Genomic DNA, 25,177 nt, shown 5'->3' with positions numbered 1-25,177 from the left:
TAAAAATCGATCAAATTTAAAACCTGTGGACACAGCTGTCCGAATAAAATTTTTACCACTTAAATTTATTCTAGTTAAAAAACAATTTATCGGTTTGCTCCCGATGACTCTGATAAAACAAGCTAAACAAACAAATTTAGGTATTCGCAAAATTACCTATACATACTTCCTATTTACTTTTTGAAATATTGGAATCTTAATTCATATGCTTTTACTCAAAATTTTAGTTTCCGAACATAAAAATATCTTTGACATCAATTTACTGACCTTTTGCTTCACTCACTCTGATGTCTGCTCTTGACCCAAAACAGCTCTCCCTCGTTGACTATGTTAGGCTACCCATCAAAGCCCTATCCGTTCTCAAGCTTCAAATCTATCAGCATACCAGCACCAATTCTGCAACGAGCCAGGCCTTTTTTTAACCAGTACTCGATTCAAACAGACTCCAAAAATTCTCTCCTCTCCTTCTCACAATAATACAGAATCAAAGAGGTATTTCGTCTCAACTTGATCTGTTTCTCGTTCCACTTTTCAGCTCTATTCTCCACTATCAAACAACCACTGGTACTTGCTATCTAACTATCCATGAAAACGTTGACTGCTCTTCAGCGATGCCAATAACATACTAATTTTTCTTTCTCCAACTGTCTCAATTTTCAAGATTCTCTTTCCCCATTCCAAATTTCCTAGCCATTCAGAAACATTTATCTCTCCACCTTCCTCTCTTTTCATTCGAAAACAAAGTCGATCTTTCAAAAATATTCCTACCATCATAATTACTTTCGGGGAATTCTACAACATTTACTCGAGGTTAAACAAAAAGAGATTAAAATTCCAAACTTTCTTTTAAACTATTTTTCTAGAAACTGATAATTACCTCTACCTGTAGATTCTACCTTTTCCGTAATAAACAATCTTTTTACATTATAATCCTAAATAAATCTTCCTTTCACTTTAATTATTCACAAAAGTTTTTAAATCTTCATAAAAAACTCATTAAAGGAGAAAGCCACTTACATGCTCGCTACCTTCTAATAAATATTTACAAATCAATATACAGGGTGGATCAAATTTATATGCCCCCTGTTATATAAAAAAATAAATTTTTTATTCTATCTTTTATTGATAGATTGATCCACAATAATACGTTGACCGAAAGCGTTATTATTATAATACCCGTAGTGACTTCAACGTTTAATGTCCGACTAAATTATTCTTTATATGCAAAAAATTAGAATGAATTTTGAATAAAATAGTTTTCAAATAAGTACATTTACCAGAAATAGTCTTAACGTAATTGTGGTAACCATAGTTTTACTTAGAGTTTTATTTGTCAACTTGACAGTATTTAACTCGTTATTTAAATGTAATAGGCCCTAGGGCGTTATATTGTACTTAATAGACTTCGAAATAATGTCATTATTTGTCAAATAATAGACTAGTCGGACATTAATACTCTTATATACTAATATTGACGATTTATCTAATTCTAGTAAATTGTATTTGTTATTTGTTACTGATATTTTTTGACTGTATGTAAGCTTTGTCCATAAAATTTTAAAATTTTCAATGACAAAATAGGTAGTTATTTTCCTAACAACTGCAGAAAGTCATTCTTTTCCGCACGCGACTGCAGTTTGCCGAACGACGCGAAGCGGGAGTTCGGCAAGCAGTCGAGTGCGGAAAAGAGACTTTCTGCAAGAGTTAGGAACAATATTTTTTTCTAAGAGTCTTTAAAAAATTACCAAATCTTAATCAATTAATTTAATTAATATGAAAATACATACACAAATTAATTCTTTGACAAAGTTGTCAAAACCAAACTTTCAATATAATTAGTTAGCATGACGACGATCTTGGTTTCCATGACGATGATTCAAAACGACTGTTATTGTCTACCGATTTGACTTTCGAATATTATGTCAAAATAATTTTATTTCATCGAATTGTGCGGAAAAGTGAAACTTTCTAAACTAAAATGTGTGCGCGAAATACTCCAGGCTGTAGGTGAAAAATAGGTCGATTTCAGGATATAATTTAGGAATTTTTGAAACCTATCAGGTATTGTAAAGGACGATGCCAGGAATAACTTCTACTAAAATGTGACCAAAAATATTGTGAGCTTTTTTTTATTGCGATTTTCATTTGTTAAATTTGCAATTTTAAAAGATTTTTAATTTTGCAGCTTAGGATATTGATTCTAGAGAAAAACTTTTTAATAGAAAGTTGTATTAAATTAAAAAACCTACAATTTGAGCTATGGTAAGTTTAATTTCGTTTATTGGTTATTGCAAAACAGCCTGCGAAAAGTCCAAAATGGCCGTTTTTTACAATTTCCTTATTTATTGTACAAATATTTTATTTATTTTTTAAAGCTTTAAAATGAAGATCTTTCAATTCCAAACATAAAAAAATTGTAAGGCCGGATTAACGAATTTGTTGCTTAGATATTATAAATTGTTTATCCCAAGAGGTCAAATGTCGAAGGCTATAACTTTTTGAAAAAAAAATCGTAGAGAGTTATTGAAACATCCAATCTCCTTCTAAAGAGTTATATTTTCATATTCTGATGTGAATAAATGCGTAAAACATTTTTAAACCTCTAATTTTTGGGTTTGAAAATAAGGGGGGAAATTTCTTTAAAAACATTTAGAGCTGAAGCGGCCCTGTACATCCTATGAGTTTTTAACTTACAGATTATTGTTGCTGAGGACGAAACGAATATTTATAAAAAAATAAAAAATTTCTACGACCAACTTAAGCCGATCTAAATTTTGGGTTTAAAAATAAGGGGGCAAATTTCGTTATCAACATTTAGAGCTGAAGCGGCCCTGTACATCCTATGAGTTTTTAACTTACAGATTATTGTTGCTGAAGACGAAACGAAGATTTATAAAAAAATAAAAATTTTCTACAACCAATTGAAGCCGAGATAATTGTTTCTTTTTTCGTAAATCGTAGTGCCTTTATTTATAACAATTAAGAAATTATTTTACAGTCATTGACTAAAGAAGACTTATATTATCTTAAAATAAAAATTATTATAAAATTTAGTTACATTTAATGATTAAAAATTATTTTTAAAATCGGTGCTTTTGCGAGCGGCCGAATTTTGCAAATCGCCCGGCTCGCTTCAAATCCGCGCGCTCGGAAAATTTTTACGTAACTTGTATTAAATTTTGACCGAAAACAATTTAATAATATTACCATTATAATATATAGTCTATTTACCACTGTATTTGTTTTTCTTGATAAACTTTTATATGTGAAATCTCATTTCTGGAGAAATAATATTACAAAAATGATACTTATATGAAATATATAACTAGACTTTTAATTTTCTCATTTTTATATAAATATAATAATAATAATGTTACTTCTTATTATACAATATAAACCTTTTTCTTCTTGTAGTGACTATCCGTTTTGGATGTTGGCGACCATCATGGCAATCTCTACTTGCACACTAAATCGGTACTGCTGCTCTAAAAAGATTTGTTGTTGTTGTGTTGAACGCGTACGTAAAGTTTCTAGCAAGGTAATCCTTCGCCTTCCTGGTTCTCAGTTTCCAAATGGAGTTTGCCAAATTGCCATGATGGTCGCCAACATCCAAAACGGATAGTCACTACAAGAAGAAAAAGTTTTATATTGTATAATAAGAAGTAACATTATTATTATTATATTTATATAACAATGAAAAAATTAAAAATATAGTTATATATTTCATATAATATATGTATCATTTTTGTAATATTATTTCTTCAGAAATGAGATTTCACATATAAAGGTTTATCAAGAAAAACAAATACAGTGGTAAATATACTGTATATTATAATGGTAATATTATTAAATTGTTTTCAGTCAAAATTTAATACAAGTCACGTAAAAATTTTCCGAGCGCGCGGATTTGAAGCGAGCCGCGCGGATTTGAAGCGAGCCGGGCGATTTGCAAAATTCGGCCGCTCGCAAAAGCACCGATTTTAAAAATAATTTTTAATAATTAAATAAAATAAAATTAAATAAAATTAAGTAATTTTTATTTTAAGATAACATAAGTCTTTCTTTAGTCAATGAATGTAAAATAGTTTATTAATTTTTATAAATAAAGGCACTACGATTTAAGAAAAAAGAAACAATTATATCGGCTTCAGTTGGTTGTAGAAAATTTTTATTTTTTTATAAATCTTCATTTCGTCTTCAGCAACAATAATCTGTAAGTTAGACACTCATAGGATGTACAGGGCCGCTTCAGCTCTAAATGTTTATAACGAAATTTGCCCGCTTATTTTCAAACCCAAAAATTAGAGGCTTAACAATGTTTTACGCATTTATTTACATCAGAATATGAAAACATAACTCTTTAGAAGGAGATTGGATGTTTCACCAACTCTCTACGATTTTTTGTCAAAAAGTTATAGCATTCGACATTTGACCTCTTGGGATAAACAATGTATAATATCTAAGCAACCAATTCATTAATCCGGCCATACAATTTTTTTTATGTTTGGAATTGAAAGATCCTCATTTTAAAGCTTTAAAAAATAAAAAAAATTATTTGTACAATAAATAACGCAATTGTAAAAAACGGCCATTTTGGACTTTTCGCAAGCTGTTGTGCAATAACCAATAAACGAAATTAAACTTACCATAGCTCAAATTGTAGGTTTTTTAATTTACTACAACTTTCTATTAAAAAGTTTTTCTCTAAAATCAATATCCTAAGCTGCAAAATTGAAAATCTTTAAAAATTGCAAATTTAACAAATGAAAATCGCAATAAAAAAAAAGCTCACATTATTTTTGATCACATTTTAGTAGAAGTTACTCCTGGCATCGTCCTTTACAACACCTGAGAGGTTTCAAAAATTCCTGAATTATATCACGTTTTTTCACCCACAGCCTGGGGTAAAAGTAGACATTTTTACACGATCGTAGAAAAAAGCATATTTTTATTCTATTCTGTTCTAAAATAATGACACATTGCATATAATATGTAGGTAGGAATAAATATGTATACTTACTTTGGTTTATGATTTACATTTTGTTTTGGTTTCTGATTGGGAACATCTGTTTCCTTGTTACCGGTTTCTTTTTCTTTTCCTCTGTGATACATTGTGTGGCTGAAAAATAGCTTCATTAAAGAACTAACATTTATTTTGTTTGCGTTATATTCTAAATTAAAAACAAATTGGATCTAGTTCGTATTGTAATAATCGTATATAGTTGTTCCGTTTTATCTTTGTACAAACATCATGGTTCATTTGCGAACAAGTTAAATCAAAAATTAAGTGAAACGTAAGTGGATATGTAATGTCCTTCTTCTTCTTCTTCTTCTTCTTCTTCTTCTTCTTCTTCTTCTTCTTTTTCTTCTTCTTCTTCTTCTTGTTCTTCTTCTTTTTGAATAGACATGACTCTGTCTGTTTTTTCAAGGTGCCTCTAGTAAGTTGCCGTTCCATCGTTTTCGTGGTCTTCCCACTGATCGTCTTCCTATTGGGGAACCCTCTCTCGCTGTCCTGACTACCCTATTTGTTGTCATTCCATTCTATTCTTACTCAGTTATTATTGTTATCCACCTTGCATCTCCGTCGTATATCTGTACTTCTAGGTCTGCCCCATAGAGTCTTACCATCGATTTTTCGAAGGGTTTTCATCTCCGCTGTTTCGAGCAATCTTTTTGTCCTCTCTGTGTTTGGTCGTGTTTCTGCCGCGTATGTCATTATTGGTCTGATGACTGTTTTGTAAATTCTGCCTTTCATTTCTGTTCCGATATTTTGATTTCTCCATATTGTGTCATTCAGGCAACCTGCGGCTCTGTTTGCTCTATTCACTTGATCTTCCACTTCTGTTTCGAGCCTTCCGTAGCTAGATAGTGTGATGTCTAGGTATTTAAACTCCATCACTTGTTCTATTATCTGACCTTCCAGCTCCAATTTACATCTTATTGGATCTGCGGTTATAACCATGCATTTTGTGTTTTTTGAGAAAATTAACATGTTAAATTTTCTGGCGACTATTTTGATTTGGTGCAGCATACGTTGTAAATCATCTTCACTTTGAGAGATTAGTATTGCATCGTCCGCATAGCAGATTATTTTAAGTTGTTTTTCTCCCATTTGTCATCCTTTTTTAGTTCTTACGTTTTTTATTATTTCGTCCATAATCAGGTTGAACAATAAAGGACTCAAGGAATTCCCCTGTCTTATCTCATTGCCGGCTTCAATAGGGTCAGTTAGTTCATCTTCCACTTTTACTTTTATTGTGTTGTTCTGGTAGATGTTTTCTATCGTTTTAATTATTTCCAGAGGTACCTCACTCGAGAATAACAAGTGGACAACGTCTTTTAATGTGACCCTGTCAAATGCTTTCTTAAGGTCCACGAAACATAAATATGCCAGTTTGTTGTATTCCAACGATTTCTCTTGAACTTGCCTCATTATAAATATAGCGTCAGGGCTTGACCTTCCCGACCTAAAACTTTGTTGTTCTTCTGCTAATGTTATAATTTCATTCAATTTATTTGTTATCACTTTTGTTGTTAATTTTAATGTTGTGCTTAATAAGTTAATCTCTCTGTAATTCTCCGGGTCTGATTTGACTCCTTTTTTAAAGAGAAGTATTAGAATGCTTGATCTCCATTATTGCGGTATTCTGTTTTGTTCTATTATTTCTTGTATTAATTTTAATAGTTGTTTAGTTAGATCTTGTCCTCCGTACTTTAGGAGTTCGTTCGATATTCTGTCCTCTCCTGGAGATTTTCTATTTTTTAATTTTCTTAATGCTTCCTTTACCTCTCCCTCCTCGATGTTTATTTCTTCGTTTGTCGTAACTTCAGGTGTTGATGGTTCATTATCGTCGCCTTTAGCAAATAGAGATCGGAAGTAGTCTGCCCATGTTTCCTTCTGAATGTGTTTCGATTTTATTAATTCGTTCATCTCCTTTCTTTGCCCTCTGATCATTCTCCATACACCTTTTTGTGTTCCGTAGAAGTCGTGTTCCATCTGTTTTGAGAAACTCTGCCAGTGTTCCCTTTTTATTTGACTCACTAAAATATGCGTTTCGTTTCTGATTCGTTTGTAGTGGTTGTATGCCTGTTGTGTTTGTTTTGCTCTGTATTGTAAAAAGGCTTTCTTCTTTTCTTGGCATTTTATCTTAACTTCCTCTCTAAACCACGGGGTTTTCTTCTATATTATAATATGTTATAATATATTTAACACAATATAAATCATACACTCAACAAATGCGCTAATGCTACTTTCACTGAAAATTATGAACGTCAAAATTCATAGTAAACAAGGTATCATGACACGCCGTGTTGTTTATCCTTGTTTAACTTATTATGGTTTCTATGGACAAGTAATTTAATTTTACGATACTAGTTTCTGTAAGTAAAAAAAAAGGACCTAGTATACAAAGTATTTCGTTACAAATTTCATGCATGTACAAAGATAAAATGGAGAAATTATATTAGTTATATCTGCATGAAGTTCAAATTTATTTACTAGACGAATATGTGGTGTAGTACTGCATTTTGGTTGCATTGGTGGTGTGCTGGCTAAATAGTGCACATATGATGCTGATAGAAAATGTATTCGGGCATCAAATGAATAAAATGAAATGATGACATCTCCTGACGTCAAATGTTTCGGAAGCAAACTGACCTTCAGTTCGGATTTCCCGCCTAGGGCGATTTCATGGGAAACACCATTACATGTTAGAAACTTAAGGATATGTTCTTGGAATCTTAAAAGTCTTACAGGTAAGAGTATGCAGTTGGTAGATAAGCTTAAGCGAAGGAGAGTACATATTGCTTCCATTCAAGACTCATGTGGAAAGGACAAAGTGCGAAAGAACTAGGGAAGGATACAAATTGTGGTACAAAGTATGTGCGAGAAGTAACACTAGGAATGAAGTTGGTATAATTGCTGATAGTGAAATAAAATTAAACTTAGTAGAAGTTATAAAAACGAGTAATATAGTAATATTAGTGAAATTTGTAATAATTGATACAGAATGTTGAATATTGTGTGTTTATGCTGTGCTCCTTAAACAGGGCTGAGTGAACTATTTCTATGATCAATTAGGAAATTTAACAAGTGATATTTCATCAGAGGAGAAAGATATAATAGGAGGTAATTTTAGTGCATGTGTGGGCTAATCCAAGATAGGAGATGAAACAATACATGGAGAACTAGACTCTGAAACTAACAATGAAGCTGGAGATGATATGCTTAAATTAGCAACATTATGAGATATGGCGATTGTTAACACATTCTTTCAAAAGAGGGAAACTCAAATTGTTACGTTAAGTAACCTAAATCACTCCCAACTATATTATTTCATGACAAAAAGAAAGATATACATGGATGTCAGTACTTCAAGGTAATAGTTAGTGAGACAGTAGGCCAATAACATAAACTGTTTGTGCTGGATATCAAGTAAATAGCAAAACTAAACCAAAATATCGGAGATGACCACAAAAAATCAAGTGATGGATGTTTAAAGATAAGAAAGAAGGTCTATTCAGAGCAAGTGTAGTAAAGAAAATGTGTTGAAACATAAAAAAAGCTATACCAAAACTTGGAAGAAGATGGTCCGTATCATTAGAGAGACTGCTATTGAAATAATTCGGAAACACTCATATGATTTTCATTGAATTTGAGAAAGCATATGAAAGAGTTTTTCGAGAGATTCTGTGGTGGGCATTCAATAAGAAATGTGTGCCTGGTGAATATGTAAAAGTTGTAAGATAGTTGTATGAGGGAGTAACGACTAGTGTTAGGACAGGTGTGAGAAAGACATACATTTCCTGTTAAATTACAGGGCAATATTTTCTGGTGCTTACTGTATGTTGTATGCTCATGTAGTGATATAACAAACATTATAAAAAATCTTACCCAAGTCACTGTTTGGTCCCTTTTCGTGTTCACCCGCGTCTTGGTCAAGTACATTCCGGTTACCACGTACACACATCCAAACTTATATGGAATCATCTGATATTTCTTACTATTTCGTGCGAATTTAAAAAAAAACAAACACACAAAGTCAAACAAAATTTATTTTAAAGCAATTTAATAACAAATACATAACAATTAAATAAAACAATAAAGTATTTAACAAACAAATTGAAAGTAGTTGTTTTAAAGTCAATCATCATTCTCTTTGCCTTATCCCTATGTGGCGTCGGCTTCCCTAATTGCATTTCTCCACACAGTTCTATCTTGGGTCATATCAATGTTAATCTCTTTTACCAACATTTCCTGCCTTATCGTCTCCCCCAGGTCTTCTTTGGTCTTCCTATCCTACTCCTTCCAGGAATCTGCACTTCAGCTATTCTTCGTATTGGGTGATTAACGTCTCGACGTTGAACGTGACGAAACCATCTTAACCTTTGCTCTCTCATTTTGGCATCAATTGGTGCCACACCTAGACTTCCCCTAATATACTCATTTCTAATTTTATCCTTCTTTGTCACTCCACTTATCCATCTAAGCATTCTCATTTCCGCCACATGCATTCGTTGTCCCTCTTTCTTTTTCACTGCCCAACATTCAGTTCCGTGCATCATAGCCGGTCTTATGGCTGTTTTATAGAATTTTCCCTTCAGCTTCATTGGAATTTTTCTGTCACACAACACACCACTCGCTTCTTTCCACTTCATCCATCCAGCCCTAATTCTACTGCATGCATCTCCATCTATTTCTCCATTACTCTGTAATACCGATCCTAGGTACTTAAAACTATTGCTTTTCACAATAATTTCACCATCCAAAGATACCATTTTATTTGTAGTAACTCCTTCTTTAAATAAACATTCCAAATACTCTGTTTTTGTCCTACTAAGTTTTAAACTTTTTTCCTTCAGAGCTTGTTTCCACTGTACCAGTTTTTGTTCTAAGTCTCTTTCGCTATTTCCTATTAACATTCCATCATCAGCATACATTAGGCACCATGGAATACTACCCTGTAGTTTCGCTGTTATCTGGTCCAAAACTAATGAGAATAAATAAGGACTAAGCACCGAGCCTTGGTGCAATCCTACTTTCACCTGAAATTTATCAGTCTCTCCCACACCTGTTCTAACACTAGTCGTTACTCCCTGATACATATCTCTCACAATCTTTACATATTCGCCAGGGACTCCTTTCTTATTGAGTGCCCACCACAGAATCTCTCGAGGAACTGTATCATATGCTTTCTCAAGATCAATGAATACCATATGAGCGTTGGTCTCTTTATTCCTGTATTTTTCCATCAGTTGCCTTACAATGAAAATTGCATCTGTTTTTGATCTGCCCTGCATAAAGCCAAATTGATTATCGGATATTTCGGTTTCTTCATGTATCCGTCTATCAATTACTCTCTCCCATATTTTCATGGTGTGGCTAAGTAGTTTTATAGCCCTGTAGTTTGTGTATTGTTGTATGTCTCCCTTGTTTTTGTAGACAGGTACTAATATACTGCTTCTCCATTCGTCTGGCATTTGTCCAACTTCCATAATTCTATTAAATAGACCTGCTAGCCAACTTATTCCTGTCTCTCCCAATGCTCTCCATACTTTCCCAGGAATATCATCTGGTCCGAATGCTTTTCCATTTTTTATTTTTTGAAGCGCTTGAGCCACTTCCTCGTTTGTTATTCTGGTAACCATTGCTGTTATTGTCTCCGTTAACTCCACAGGCTGTCTGTCAAATTCTTCATTTAATAAACTGTCAAAATACTTTCTCCATCTCTTTTTGACATCCTTTTCGTGAATTAATATTTTATTATTTTCATCTCGGATACATCTAATCTGATTAAAATCTCTTGCTTTCTTTGCTCTCTGTTTGGCTATTTTATATATCTTTGCTTCGCCTTCCCTGGTATCAAGTTGATCGTATAGGTTTGAATACGCTTCTGCTTTAGCTTTTGCTACTGCTACTTTCGCTTCCTTTTTGGCGACCATATATTTTTGAAGATCTATGTCCGATCTGGTTTCTTGCCACTTTTTGTATAATTTTCTCTTCTCTTTTATTTTTCCTTGTATTTCATTTGACCACCAACAAGTCACTTTATCCTCAAACTTATTTTCTGCCGTTTTCCCAAGTATTTCAATAGCCGTCTTTCTAATAATATTGACCATTTTTCTCCAAATTGTGTTAGGGCTTCCTTTCATGTTCCAACATATTTTTTCTACTATTCTTTCCCTGAATAGACCTTCCTTCTCATCTTTCGATATTTTTGTTTAGTTTCGCTTTTTTACTTCGATGTCCACAACAAGCAGCTTATGTTGTTGACTTACTGTCTCACTAACTATTACCTTGCAGTCCTTGCATTCACGTATGTCTTCTTTCCATATCATGAAGTAGTCTATTTGGGATTGATGTTGTCCACTTTTGTAGGTAATAAGTTGAGTTTCTCTCTTTTTAAAGAATGTGTTAACAATGTTAAATGTTAAATGCTGTTTGTAATTCTAGCATATCATCTCCAGCTTCATTTCTTGTTCCAAAGCCTAATCACCCATGTATTGTTTCATATCCTGTCTTGGCTTGGCCCACATGTGCATTGAAATCACCTCCTATTATAACTTTCTCCTCTGCTGGAATATCACTCAGTACGTCTCCTAATTGGTCATAGAAAGCTCTTCTTTCATTCTCACCCAGACCTGTTTGAGGAGCATACACACACACACAACATTTAATACCTCTTTATCAATTACAAATTTCACTGACATCATTCTATCACTCGTTCTTACAACTTCTACTACGTTACTTTTCATTTCACTATCAGCAATTATACCAACTCCATTTCTAGTGTTACTACTCACATACCACAGTTTATATCCATCACCTAGTTCTTTCGCCCTTTGTCCTTTCCACCTAGTTTCTTGAATACAAGCAATTTGAACTCTTCTTCGTTTGAGCGCATCCACTAACTCCAGACTCTTACATGTAAGACTACCAAGATTCCAAGACCTTATCCTGATTTTTCTAACCTGCAATGGTGTTCCCCCTGAGATAGTCCTCACCCGGAGATCCGAACGGAGGCTCATTTTACTTCCGGAACATTTTACCTCAGGAGATGCCATCATTTCAGTATAAGATTTTATTGCGTTTGGAGAAGGTCTTTTCATTATTATGGCCTGAAAAGATTTTTGGATATTTGATGCCTGAATGCCTTTTCTATCAGCACCATACCCTGCCCTGCACGTTTAGCCAATACACCACCAATGCATGCAACCAAAGTGCAGTATTACCCCACACCCGCCTGCATTTTTCTGTATAGGCCAGGATCCCTACTGCAAGGACTGCCCTATAAGCCAATGTATTGTTGCCCGTATCTCGCCACTAGGAGGCACGTACTGTATTAGGGATACTTGTTTTAAAGTCAATAGCATACAAAATTTTAATGTAAAATAATGTTTAAATTGTTTTTATTTATTTTTTTTTTGTATTTTGTGGTAGTCAGTGTTATCACATCTAGTCCTTATGCAAGCTTCAGTTTGCGTGGGCACGCTCCTAATCAAATTATCAACATTTAGAGTTGATAATCAACATGCTCGAGTTTTTTTACACATCACAATTCCTCTCCAGAACATTACACTTCCCCTTGTATATTTGTAAACAGATATGACAGTTTTCGTTCTTGCTTGTCTTCCTCGACCTCTAAGTACACGATTTCATGGGTCATTTGATTTTACACAAATCCTGACTTTTTTTGAAAATAGCACATTTTTTCAATTCCAAATGTTCCAGTTTTGGTGGTGAAGACACCAATTTAGACGATCAATCTTGTGCTGCCTGGATAACTCGGGAACCCGTAACTGTCTTATGCTGTATACTTCTTGGTACAAACTCTTCTTCTTATCGTTTCAACTGAAACAGTTACACCTGTAGCTTCCAAAAGCTGCCTTTGGAACTGCAGGTGGGAAATAGTTGGGTGTGTTCCAGCTGATTGGACAATTAAACGATCTTGGAGAGCCATTATTACTTTTGGCGACTTTCCCTTGCTTTATTTTTGAGTTTTCCTATAGTTCCTTTCACCTAGCATAGGTTTTGGACAGAAAGCCGTGTATTACGCCTAGCTCTACAGCTATGTCCCTCTGAGAACATTACTATCTCCACAAGACCAATAATCTTTCCTTGTTGTAAGTTCTATAACCCCACATCAGGCATATTGTCGTTTTTGGACGCAAAAGTTAGTTTATTTATTTTCGTTCAATTTGCAACTCAAGCAAATAACCTATATCGTCCTGAGCTGTACTATCCGACTGTCTTATATATTTGTTTATTTTCAATAAAAAACTTTATTCTTCGCAACAATAATAAGTTTTTTCAAAATAAATCAATATTAATTTGAAATACATGGTGACTCCATATAAGTTTGGGTGTGTGTATGTGGATTCATATGCGGTTGCTTCTTGTACGTACTGTACGAGCTTTTACTGTTTTTAGCAGATTAGCGGTTTGTCTTTATCGGATAAGCGTCTTATACTATTGCGCAAAGAGAAAAAGCGTTTGTTCCGCGATAATTGAACCCAGAGAAAGATTCATGATAATATTTGAATCTAGAGAAAGGCTCGCGTATTGAGAAAGGAAAGATGTGTTGCCAACGAACGCTAACACAAGAGAGTCTTTACCTTTCGGCGGGTAAAACAAGAGAGAGAAGAGAGAATGTTCGTTTTCAGTTCAAAAAATGTTTCAGCAAATTGTCTACATTGGGTAGGGATGAAAGTGGGTACTAAATGTTAGTCAGGGTTGGCTTTAGAATTATTTAAAACTAAGTATTGTAATTATGGGATTAATCCCAGTAAAAAATATAAGCTTATTTTTTGCATGTGAAAAGTTGAACAAATAATAATATAATAATAAAAACCCATAATAATAAAAAGTAGTCAAAAGAGAGGTCAGAAATATATTTTTATATGGAATTTATAAAAAATACGCAGTAATGGATTATTCTAGTAAAAATAAGCAAAATGCTTTAAGGCAATTAAAAGAAAAATGAACAGAACAAAAAACTAGATTACGGTAAAAAACAAATAAAATATGTGGCTAACGGACCTGCTTCTAAGCTATCTTCTCTCTCTTTCTCTCTCTCACACACAACAAAATACGAAAAAATAGACGAAAAATATAATAAATAATAGTGACGCTAAGTCTCTAAGTCATAGCTATACAGATTACAGAGTGAGCCAAATAAAGGGCCTATTAAAAATATCTCGAGAACTAAAGGCAACAGAATCATGAAAATTTTAATTAAGAGGTTTTGATAAGTCATCTATTTAATGAAAACATTTTCATCTATTTGCTACTTCCGGTTATACCGGAAGTTGCTTATAATTTCATTTTTTTAAATGGGACACCCTGTATATTTTTACATTATTGGATTCTCTTCGATGTCTTCTTTCTTAAAATATGAAGGTTTGCAATGTTGTACAGGGTATTTTAAAAGATAATTACGTTTTTTTATTAATTTCGTATCAATATTCACACCCTGTAGAATTGTAGTAGTTAGACATCTAAAACTCTACTTACGTTCAAATGATTTTTAATATAGTCTACTCTTGTCAAGATTCATTAGTATAGCTAAATTTTTAATTTGAGTATACAGGGTTGGTCGAAACCCGTAATGAGTATTTTCTGAGTTTTCTTAAATGGGACACCCTGTATTTTAGTATTGTAATGAAATGATATTTTATGGCACTTTTTTATTTTATTTTATTATTTTATCAATCCCTATACCTAACTGCTTTAATTTGTGCTTAACTGTTAATCGCACCAACAATCTTAACTACGTACGTATTTTGATAGCTAAACCATTATTGGTAATTTTAAGGATCAGTCTGGATTAATATGTATTTATTTCTGAAAAATTATGTGTGATTGAATATTTTCACGGCCAACCTAATAAAATTTTACGTATTTTTTGTTGCAATTAATGTTTAGCTTAAATCACCCATAACTCACAAATTATAAAGGGAATACAGGGAATACTTATAAAATAAAAAAGTACCATGAAATATCATTTCATTACAATACTAAAATACAGGGTGTTCCATTTAAGAAAACTCAGAAAATATTCATTTCGAGTTTCGACCAACCCTGTATACTAAAATTTCAAAATTAGCTATACTAATGATTCTTAACAATAGTAGACTATATTAAAAATCACTTGAACGTAAGCAGAGTTTTTAATGCCAGACTATTACAATTGTACAGGGTGTGAATATTGCTACGAAATTAATAAAAACAACGTAAATATCTCTTAAAATACCCTGTATAATATTACAAAACCTCATAATATTTTAAGAAAGAAGATATTGAGGAGAATCCAGAAATGTAAAAATATACAGGGTGTCCCATTAAAAACTGTTATAAGCAAATTCCGGTATAACCGGAAGTTGCAAAGAGATGAAAATATTTTCATTTAATAGATCATCGTTCAAAACACCTTTTTTCCTATTTTCATGATTCTGTTGCCTTTAGTTCTCGAGATATTTCTACTAGGCCAGTTATCTGCCTCACTCTATATACTTCGTTCAACAGTATAAAATTATGAGATAATATTAAAAAATAGATTCATAGCAATGTCTAATTACTTTATCACATAAGGACATAATAAAAAGAAACGAACAAAATTAAAGCTAAATATGTACTCCTATTCGTATGTGATGAGATATTAATACCGATTGCTTTGTTACAGAAAATAAAATATTCATTATTAAAACAAAGTCAATGTTCGATATCATATTAAAAAATATATCTATTCTTACCAAGATAATTTGTGTATCTTCACAAACTGTAAATACTACTATATCTACTTAACACTGTACCTAACAATAAATTAACTAGGTCCAAGAAAATTGGCACGTGGTATTCGATTTATTGGTAAACTTGAAATAATAAATTCATCCGTTAATCAATAGAATCCTTACATTATCGAAATAATTGTGACAAAGGTCACTATTGATGTGTTTTATCTTTCGCTTCTTGATAAAAGTGTCTTTGTAAGTGTGATAGTGATTATGGAAATGAGACCAGGGCATTTAGCACTAAAAACCATGGATTAACAATTTAATTTAATATAATTGTCCAAGATACGATATGAGGTCGAATTTCACCTATTAGCTATTTATCGGATAAAAATTATTGGATATGTAATGTAGCATGTTAAAAATTACAAAAAACAAGGGGTGCCCGATCTAATTTTTTTGTAACTTCATCATCATCATCATCATCATACAACCTCTTCTGTCCACTGCTGGACATAGGTCTCTCCCATTATTCGCCACTCTTCACGGTTCTGTGCTTCTTGTTGTCATTTCTTGGATATTCGGTTAATGTCGTCCATCCAGCGTGTTGGTGGTCGTCCTCTGCTGCGTTTGTCTTCTCTTGGGCGCCAGTCAATTAGTTTTCTGGTCCATCTTGAGTCTTTCAGTCGCGCTATGTGACCTGCCCAATTCCATTTCAGCTTGGCTATACGTTCAACGGCATCAGTGATACCTGTTCTTTTCCTTAAGTCTTGGTTCCTTATTTTGTCTTTTTTTGTCACGCCGAGAATCGATATTTCCATGCGCCTTTGTGCCACTCGCATTTTTAGTGCTGTTGTTTTTGTGAGCGTGAGAGTTTCTACTCCGTATGTCATAATAGGAAGAACGCATTGGTCAAAATGTCTTCTGTTTCATAGCTGTCTGGATGTTGCTCTTAAAGATGTCTCTTAGTGAACCATACGCCGCCCAAGCAAGTGTTATTCGTCGTTTAAATTCGCAAGTCTGATTGTCCTTGCCTATTCTGATTTCATGACCGAGATATATGTACTTTTCTGTCAATTCTACCACTTGATTTTGGATGGTTATGTGTTCGCTGGGAACTAAATTTGTCATAAATTTGGTCTTACTGATGTTCATTTTCAGACCTATTGTTGAAGATACGTTTTCTAATTCTAGTAGCATTTGTTGTGCTTCACCCAGATCTTCGGTAATAAGTACTATACCGTCGGCAAAACGCAGATGATTGAGCATTTCTCCATCTATTTTTATTCCTCTATTTTCCCACTTTAGCATTTTAAAGGCGTATTCGAGGACCGCTATAAATAATTTAGGTGAGAGAGTGTTGCCCTGTCTCACACCTCGCTTGATATGAATTTCTCTGGTAGTATCATGTAGTTTTACACGCATTGTGGCGTTTTGGTATAATGTTTGCACTAACTTTGTAAACCGGTAATCTATTCTACTATTGTTCAGAGCAGTTATAATGCTGTCTAATTCCACAGTGTCGAAGGCTTTGTGAAAGTCTACGAAGATAAGTACCAGTGGTCTGTTATATTCTATCGACTTTTCTATTAAGGTTTTTACTGTTTGTAGGTGATCGTTTGTTCCGAATTTTGAGCGGAATCCAGCTTGTTCTAGAATAGTAAAAGGTAGAAATCTAACTTTTTTTCTAGTCTTGTAATTATTCGGGTAAACATTTTATAGATGTGGTTCAATAAGCTGATTGGTCTATAGTTTTCTAGGTGCGCCTTGTCTCCTTTCTTGTATAGTAAAATTGTTACTGCATTGTTCCATGTTTCCGGTATGCAACAATCTGTTAGACAAAGGTTAAACAAAATTTTTATTTGGTTGAGAAGGGCACGTCCACCCATCTTTATAGCTTCTATTACGACTCCATCTTCTCCTGGCGCTTTGTTGTTTTTCATATTTTTCATTGCGTCCTGGATTTCGCTTAGTGTGATCTCTGGCATGAGCTCTGAACCCTGGTTGATAACTTTGCGTGATGCAGCGGCTTCTAAATTCTTTTGGTCTTCTCTTTGGCTTGTATATAGTTCTTGATAGAAGTCTTCAACTATGTGTAGTAGTTCTTCTCTATTTGATGTGGGGACTCCTTCTTTTTTCTTTAGTTTGTGTATTTCGCATTTTCCATTGTTTAGCCGTCTTCTCAGGACTTTCAGACTTTTATTCTCTTCTATAGTTCGCTGGACTTTTTCATTCTTAAATTTCCTTAAACCTTTCCTTATAGCTTTTGATACTTCTTTGTTTATTTTTCGCAGTTCTTCTTCGTCAGTGCTTTCGTTTCCTTTGATTTTTCTTCTAGTTTCCATTAGTTGCTTTGTTTCAATGGTTACTTTTTCGTCTTGGCGTCTTTTAGGGCAGAATTTTACTTGAGCCTCTCTAATAGCTTCTACGATATTTTCGTTTAGGGCATCTACATTATTCATGCATTCATTTTGTTGTAGGATTTTATTGATATTGCCTTGGTATTCATTTAAATTCGTTGGGTCAATCCATATTGGGTTGGCTTTCTTCCTAATCATTTTGGATCTTTCTGTTATTAAGTCTAATTTTAGTTTGTCTCTTACCATTCTATGATCGCTGCCTGTGGAAAGCTATTAAGGCCTGTGACATCGTTGAATATATATTTTTTGTCACTGATTATGTAGTCTATCTCGTTTCTGGTCTTACCATCTGGGCTTTTCCACGTCCATCTTCTGTGATCTTTTTTAGAGAAGAAACTATTCATCTGGTATAGATTTTGTTGTAATAGAAATTCTAGTAGTGTTTGGCCACGCTCGTTTTGCCTTTGGATCCAAATTTATCTAGTGCTGTTTCCTGTTCATCCTGCTTTGTTGGTGTTTCTTTCAGTGCCGTTGAGATGTCATCGTAGAAGTCTTCAATCTCCTCATCCGGATGGTCCGTTGTTGGTGCGTATACTATTTCAGATTTTTTCGATCATTCTAAACCAAAAACAGTCTTTTGTAATTTTTCTTTAAAGTTGGTCGTTTTCGAGTTATAAACAATTTAAAACTGAAAAAAGAAAGAAAGATGACGAGTTTCAAGGCTCAAAAACATAAGTAAAAATGTCATTTTTGAAATCACGAAGTACCTACATTTAAGCTAAAACTTTAATCTATCAGTTGTTGATAAGTATTTTGGACTTATTTCTTTTTGAAACATTGTTTTTTAGTTGTGAACGACCGTCTCTCTATAAGAAACCTTCCTCATCAACAATTAAAAAAATATGTGTTAGAATAAAAAATGACTAAAATTCTTATCGGGACTTGATAGAAGAAGGTTTGAACTTTAGGTATTTGATAATTACAGAAATGATATTTTTTACTTATGTTTTTAAACCTTGAAAATCTTCATTTTTCGTTATTTTTTCAATTTTAAATTGTTCATTACTCGAAAATGATCAAAGGCTATAGCGGGATAAGATGGTCAAAAATGCCCCCGTACCGATCAGCCCCGCTACTTATTTTTTCGATAAGGGGTATAAAATCATGCCCTCATGCAAATTTTTAGCTTCCCAAAGGTCCTAGAACCCCTTAAATCGAGAAAAGAAGAATTTTTAGGTTTTAATTTTCGTGAGCGCAATTTTAACTTAAAAAATCTGAAAAAATTCGAGAGGATGTATATTTTGAATACAAAACAGCCTGATTTTTTTCAGATTTTTGTAATAAAAAATGAGCCCAGGAAACATTTTCGAAATTTTCAAAAAATTTTTAGGTTATGTAAATATAATTTGGCCAACTTTTAAATAGTATTTTTGAAGTGAAAACTTCTTTAGGGGCGTTGTGCGATTTTTGGATAGGGGAAAAAGCATTGAATTCGCGACCGTCATCGCGACCGTCATCGCGACCGTCATCGCTTATGCTATATATTATGTGTATGTATATATAAAATGTGTAGAGGTATTTACATTTAAAATAAATGTAAAACCTATTTTAGAATGGGGAAAAAGGATTGATTTCGCGACCATCATCGCGACCGTCATTGCTTCGGCGAAATAAATTTTGTACATATATAGGTATAATATTATGTATATGTACACATATATATATATATATATATATATATATATATATATATATATATATATATATATATATATATATATATATATATATATATATATATATATATATTGATGTGATCTTGATTATTGATATGAGATAATATTCTTATATGTCATTTAATTTAATCAATGTATTAATAATAATCTAATTAATTTACCAGATCACATATCAATATGTTTTCAATCTCAGGGCTTTTTATAAAATTAATTACTTACTTACGTGGCTTCTAAGTATTTCTCAATGGTTCCTAATCGGGATAGGAAAGAAAAGAGTAAAATAATACACACATATGGGTTACAATTATAATCAAAATATTGTTTATTTTATTTAAATGGCAATCACTGCTTAATATTTGCTATATCTTATTATTCTTAAACATAACATTTACACATGGGAATCTTATTTCCTTTTGGTTTCCAATTGAAAGTTTTTATTAACATTTAACTATTATGATTTATTAGCAACAATTCTATTTAAGTTTGATGAAGCTTTTCTGATATTATTGATTATGTTCTTCAATTTTAAATGTGGTATTTAATACGAAAAACCCATACATTCATGTCCAAACAAATGAGACTGACCTTTTTCTGGTGAACTGAGAATGTCTTCACACAAGACCTGTTTCCTGCTATCCTTGGCTGCGATCAAAACCTCTTCCTGGCCTTCAGTAATGTTCTCCTTTGAAAAACTAGCTCGTATAGCTCTCGTACCTGCTTCTGTCGTGATGCTGTATTCTACCTTTTTCGAAACTGCAATCAGCTACCGGGACACTCTTGGCTCAAGGAGGTTCTTTTACTCTCAACCTGGCCTACCTCTCGTTCCACGATAGATACTCCACACTCACGGAACTACACCGGCTTTCTCACTCTCCGTACACTACCGTCTACTACTGGACTTCACTTCTCGACAGCTCAATTCTGCTCTCTATTTCTCATTCATTCCCCTACTTTCTAAATATCCCTTCCAGATTCACAAATCAAACTTCCACCACCAACTCTCATTCGCAGTATTCCTCAAAACCAATTTTTAATCTTTCTAAATATGCTTAATGGATTTCCAAAAAAAATAGTTAATTCCCATTCTAAAATTACTTTCTACTATTTACAAAATTTAATGACCTATTCTCTATTTCACTGAGTCTTATTTAGCATCCGGCTAATGATCGAACCTTCCGCGAACAACGATAATGACCTATTATCGATTCCAACTAAGTCTTATTTAGCATAGGCTAATGATCGAACCTTCCGCGAACAACGATAATGGTGCGCGCCATTCACTTTGTTTATTCTAAGCGCATTTTCCCGAGTTTCGTTTAATCACTTCTTAAAATTAAATATAACAATTTGTTGTATACAGGTTGTTCTAAATTTATATGCCCGTGGTTGAGAAAATTGAAAATATTTTATATTAAATTGAATTCTGTTTATAATTATCAAAATTTAATTTTCATATCAAATAGAAATATAACAATATATATATATATATATATATATATATAAAAATGGGGTTGAGGTTTATTGGGTATACAGCTGAATAAAACCAAGTGGTACTCTGTTTAACAAATCGTTATATTTCGCTGATTTTCATCAGCATCATCAGACGAAAGCTACAATATTTAAAAAATGGTACAATGTTATAATATGATCTTTTTTTAACAATTTTTATCTAATTTTTATTTAACAAGATCATATTATAACATTGTACCATTTTTTAAATATTGTAGCTTTCGTCTGATGATGCTGATGAAAATCAGCGAAATATAACGATTTGTTAAACAGAGTACCACTTGGTTTTATTCAGCTGTATACCCAATAATAAACCTCAACCCCATTTTTATCTACCAGGTCAGCTGTTATCTTAAAAAAAAAAAAATATATATATATATATATATATATATATATATATATATATATATATATATATATATATATATATATATATATATATATATATATATATATATATATATTTACTCCCAGCGTATGAAGTGAGCCACATATCAAAAGAAACTGCGGTTGAAGTGAGGACCTGTACAAAGTGAGGTCCAGTATACGGACCTCACTTAGTCAATCAATGTAAGACTTTTTCGTAGACATGTACTGATAGCAAATACTGTTTTTTTACAAAAAAAAGTGGGACCTCACTTTGTATGGTCCACATCAATTTTTAGTTCAGAGATTTTCCGCATAGAGGCGCTGACTTTGGCGTATATTTTCTAACCATGTATATTCTATGCCCTGTTGAATAACTTACGATACACATAGTGAGGACCATACAACTGGCAACATCTGTTCAACCAATCTTTAAAACAGTGGATCGTCGCATAAATTCAAACAGTACAAAAATGTTTAATACTTTAATCCTTTTTGAGAGCGTAGGCGCAAAATTTCGGTTGAGTTCTTTTTAAACGCATTTATTTTTTTCGAATCCTGAGATAACTAATAGGTATTTTTAAAAAATTTAAACTCAAAATAGATGACTACATTATTCCCGAGGGCAGATAGTCGCTTATAATGAAAAAAAAGTTTCTTTTGAATGATATATTTAAAATTAAAAATCAGACTATGTTTTTTCACCCCTGTGACTTATTAAAATAAATATTATAGAAGTTCTCAAGGACTTTCGACCATGGATAATACAGTAATATTTCTTTCTGCGTTTAAATTTTTCAACAATACTTAAGGTTTTCTCAGTATTCGAAAAAAATGAACGCATTTAAAAATAATTCGAGCGAAATTTTTGAGCATATGCTCTCAGAAAGGCTTAAAATAATATAAATTTTTGTAATCAGTATTTCAATAGTTATTTATGATATAAGTGTTAAAAGTACACGTTTAAGGCACGCATGTGAAAGTTTGCAGAATGAGCGACAGCGAGTTCTGCAATTCACATGAGTGCCTTAAAAATGTACTTTTTAATACGCATATCATACAATATTTTTTCTACAAACGTAATTACAGGACAATATCTACAAAAACTACTAAAATTTTTTATTTCATTAGTAGTTCCAAAATGACACAAAATCTAGGCATCTGATAAAAAAGTTTATTTGAAGAAAGTGTATTTTTTTGTTCTTCTTAATGGCGGTACAGACTCGTTTTTTTAATATTGTGTTTATTTACAGAGTAATTTCCAAATATTAATATATTTTTCAAATTGGGCTCTGTACCGCCATTCTTTATTATATTACAAATACGTGTGCCAAATATCTCGAAAAAATATTCAAAATTACAGCCTCAATCTTGGAACGCGTTTTGGCTACCTGTTGATCGCTACTGTATCACCTTAAAAATAAATTCGATAAACCAATTCATCATTTATTGCCATCAAAAAATTTCAGTAGGTAGTATTTTTTAACACGTTTGTATAATACCTTTCATTTCCTAAGAATTATGTATCATTTAAAAATTACATAATGGAGATTCCTAATCGTATTTCGGTATTCAGATTTCATACAAGAGTCTCAAAGTACTCAAGTATAAACAATTTTTAGATGATTTTGGGAATATCGATTTCAAGCAGATCACTTACCTTTTTATGTAAATATTCATGTGTTTCATAAAAGCTGATGTGACACTTTCGTCCAGTTCTTTATTAGTAAATAAAAGTTGAATTATGGTTGTTTGGGTTAATAATTACTTCGCATATTATTTATAATACATATAGTAGGGGAGCAAAGTATGCTAAATGTGCAGTCACTCGAGCGCTTAGGGGACCTATTGGGTTGTGATTATTAGGTTCTAAAACCAAAAAAGTTAAGTAAAATTTTCCATTTTAGTGGGGACTTTCCATGTTTTAATTTAATTTTCCATTTCCAACACCCGTTTTCTCCGATTATAGCGCCACCTATCCATAATTAGAAAAAAATGTTTCGAATAAAAAATGCTTATTTTTACGCAAAGAATCCAAATCTGTAATAAAAAAATAGGGGTTCCTATTTAAGAATTTAAAGTAACCCCCCCCCCCACCTCCGTGGGGGTCGTGTTTAGTACCATTCGATAGATTTCAGAAAAAATATTCAGAAATTTTAGTGTATTACCTATAAGAAGTTACCGTTAAGCCGGGTCCAGACTATGTAACAAAACATGTTAAATAACAAAGTTTTGTAACTTGTTACAAAATTTTAAATAAAAGAGTTTTAAAACACAGTGTTGTATAACATTTTTCTGGTTATATAGCATGTTTTATGTTATCTAACAGATGTCGGTAAACATCAAAGAAAGTTATAAAACCGCACCGCGACTGATCTACACCTAAAAACATGTTATTGAAACATTTATCTGGCATAGTACGCGAGCAGCAACCGTTGGAGTCATATCGCCTTGTTCATTCTGGAGTGATTGTGCTAGATTTTTCTTTGCTCTGTTCACGTAGGGTTATTTACGCGATGAAATTGTCGAAAGAACTGACTACTCATTTAATTGAGCTATTTCGTAAGTAACGAGTATTATGGGATTGCTGTGGGATGAGCTACATTTATTGATTTAAAAAACAAATAAAAAACACGATGAATAGACGGAAATAGAAGTGAAAATAGATACAAAAACTATAATTAAAACTAATGCACGTACGCCTATAACTCAAACCAACAAATGAAAAGCAGTACGCGGAACCTTAACAGCAAATCGGTGCAAATCAACTCTAAATTTGACATAAATAATATTCTCTACAGAGCAGAGTGTTCAGACATAAAACTTTAACATTCACTTCATTCGCTACACAGATGCAGACTGCTTCATCAGCTACTCAAACAGGCACTCAATCATGCAATATATCGGAGCCTTTCTATTCCGTCCACTACATCTACATCCGCTACTTCTCCAGCTACACCAATTCAAACAGACAGTGACACTCAATCATGAAAAGGTGAAGAAGATAATACTGAGGAATTAAATTTTACAGAAATGTTATACTTCCTCTCTGAAACAATGAGTAAAAAGTTTAAAACATATACTTTGCTAATAATATAATTGTTAATCTTTCTCTTACTGGAATTGCATCTCGAAATGTCTTTCCTGCCTATTTTATGGCCGATTTCATTTATAAGAAATTCAAAATCAGAACTTTCTATTCTTAAGAAGCTTTTAAAACTGCTATCACATTTAATGTGTCCTGTCGATGGGTCTATGTTATCTCTTTCCAGATCAGCTAAACGAGCTGTACCACTACCTATATTTTGTTCGAGCTGCTAATGAAGGACACACCCAAAATATTAATTTAACACGCCCGTGTCGCCTCCACAATATTATACAAGCTGCTGTTGCTATGAAGAGATCCTCCATACTTATATGACGCAATTTTATATACTACATAACCTACCAGCTATCCATCTAAAATGCTGCAAAATT

General features: G+C 32.8%; 1 protein-coding gene across 1 annotated transcript in view; it reads right to left on the bottom strand.

Annotated features, from left to right (window-relative positions):
- Nucleotides 1-15,937, bottom strand: part of LOC126883280 (sterol O-acyltransferase 1-like) — a 76,117-nt gene extending 60,180 nt beyond the window's left edge. The window contains exons 1-2 of the mRNA XM_050648619.1: nucleotides 15,751-15,937; nucleotides 5,021-5,119 (exon numbers count right to left, since the gene is read on the bottom strand). Coding sequence (XP_050504576.1) covers nucleotides 5,021-5,112 — 92 coding nt within the window. The 5' untranslated portion in view covers nucleotides 5,113-5,119; nucleotides 15,751-15,937. The remainder of the gene's footprint in view (nucleotides 1-5,020; nucleotides 5,120-15,750) is intronic.
- Nucleotides 15,938-25,177: the final 9,240 nt, after the last annotated feature.

The sequence above is a fragment of the Diabrotica virgifera genome, chromosome 4 (assembly GCF_917563875.1).
Source record: "Diabrotica virgifera virgifera chromosome 4, PGI_DIABVI_V3a".
Classification (NCBI taxonomy): Eukaryota; Metazoa; Arthropoda; class Insecta; order Coleoptera; family Chrysomelidae; genus Diabrotica; species Diabrotica virgifera.
Note: the sequence above shows the minus strand (reverse complement) of the source record. Positions and strands in the feature narration are given on the sequence as shown.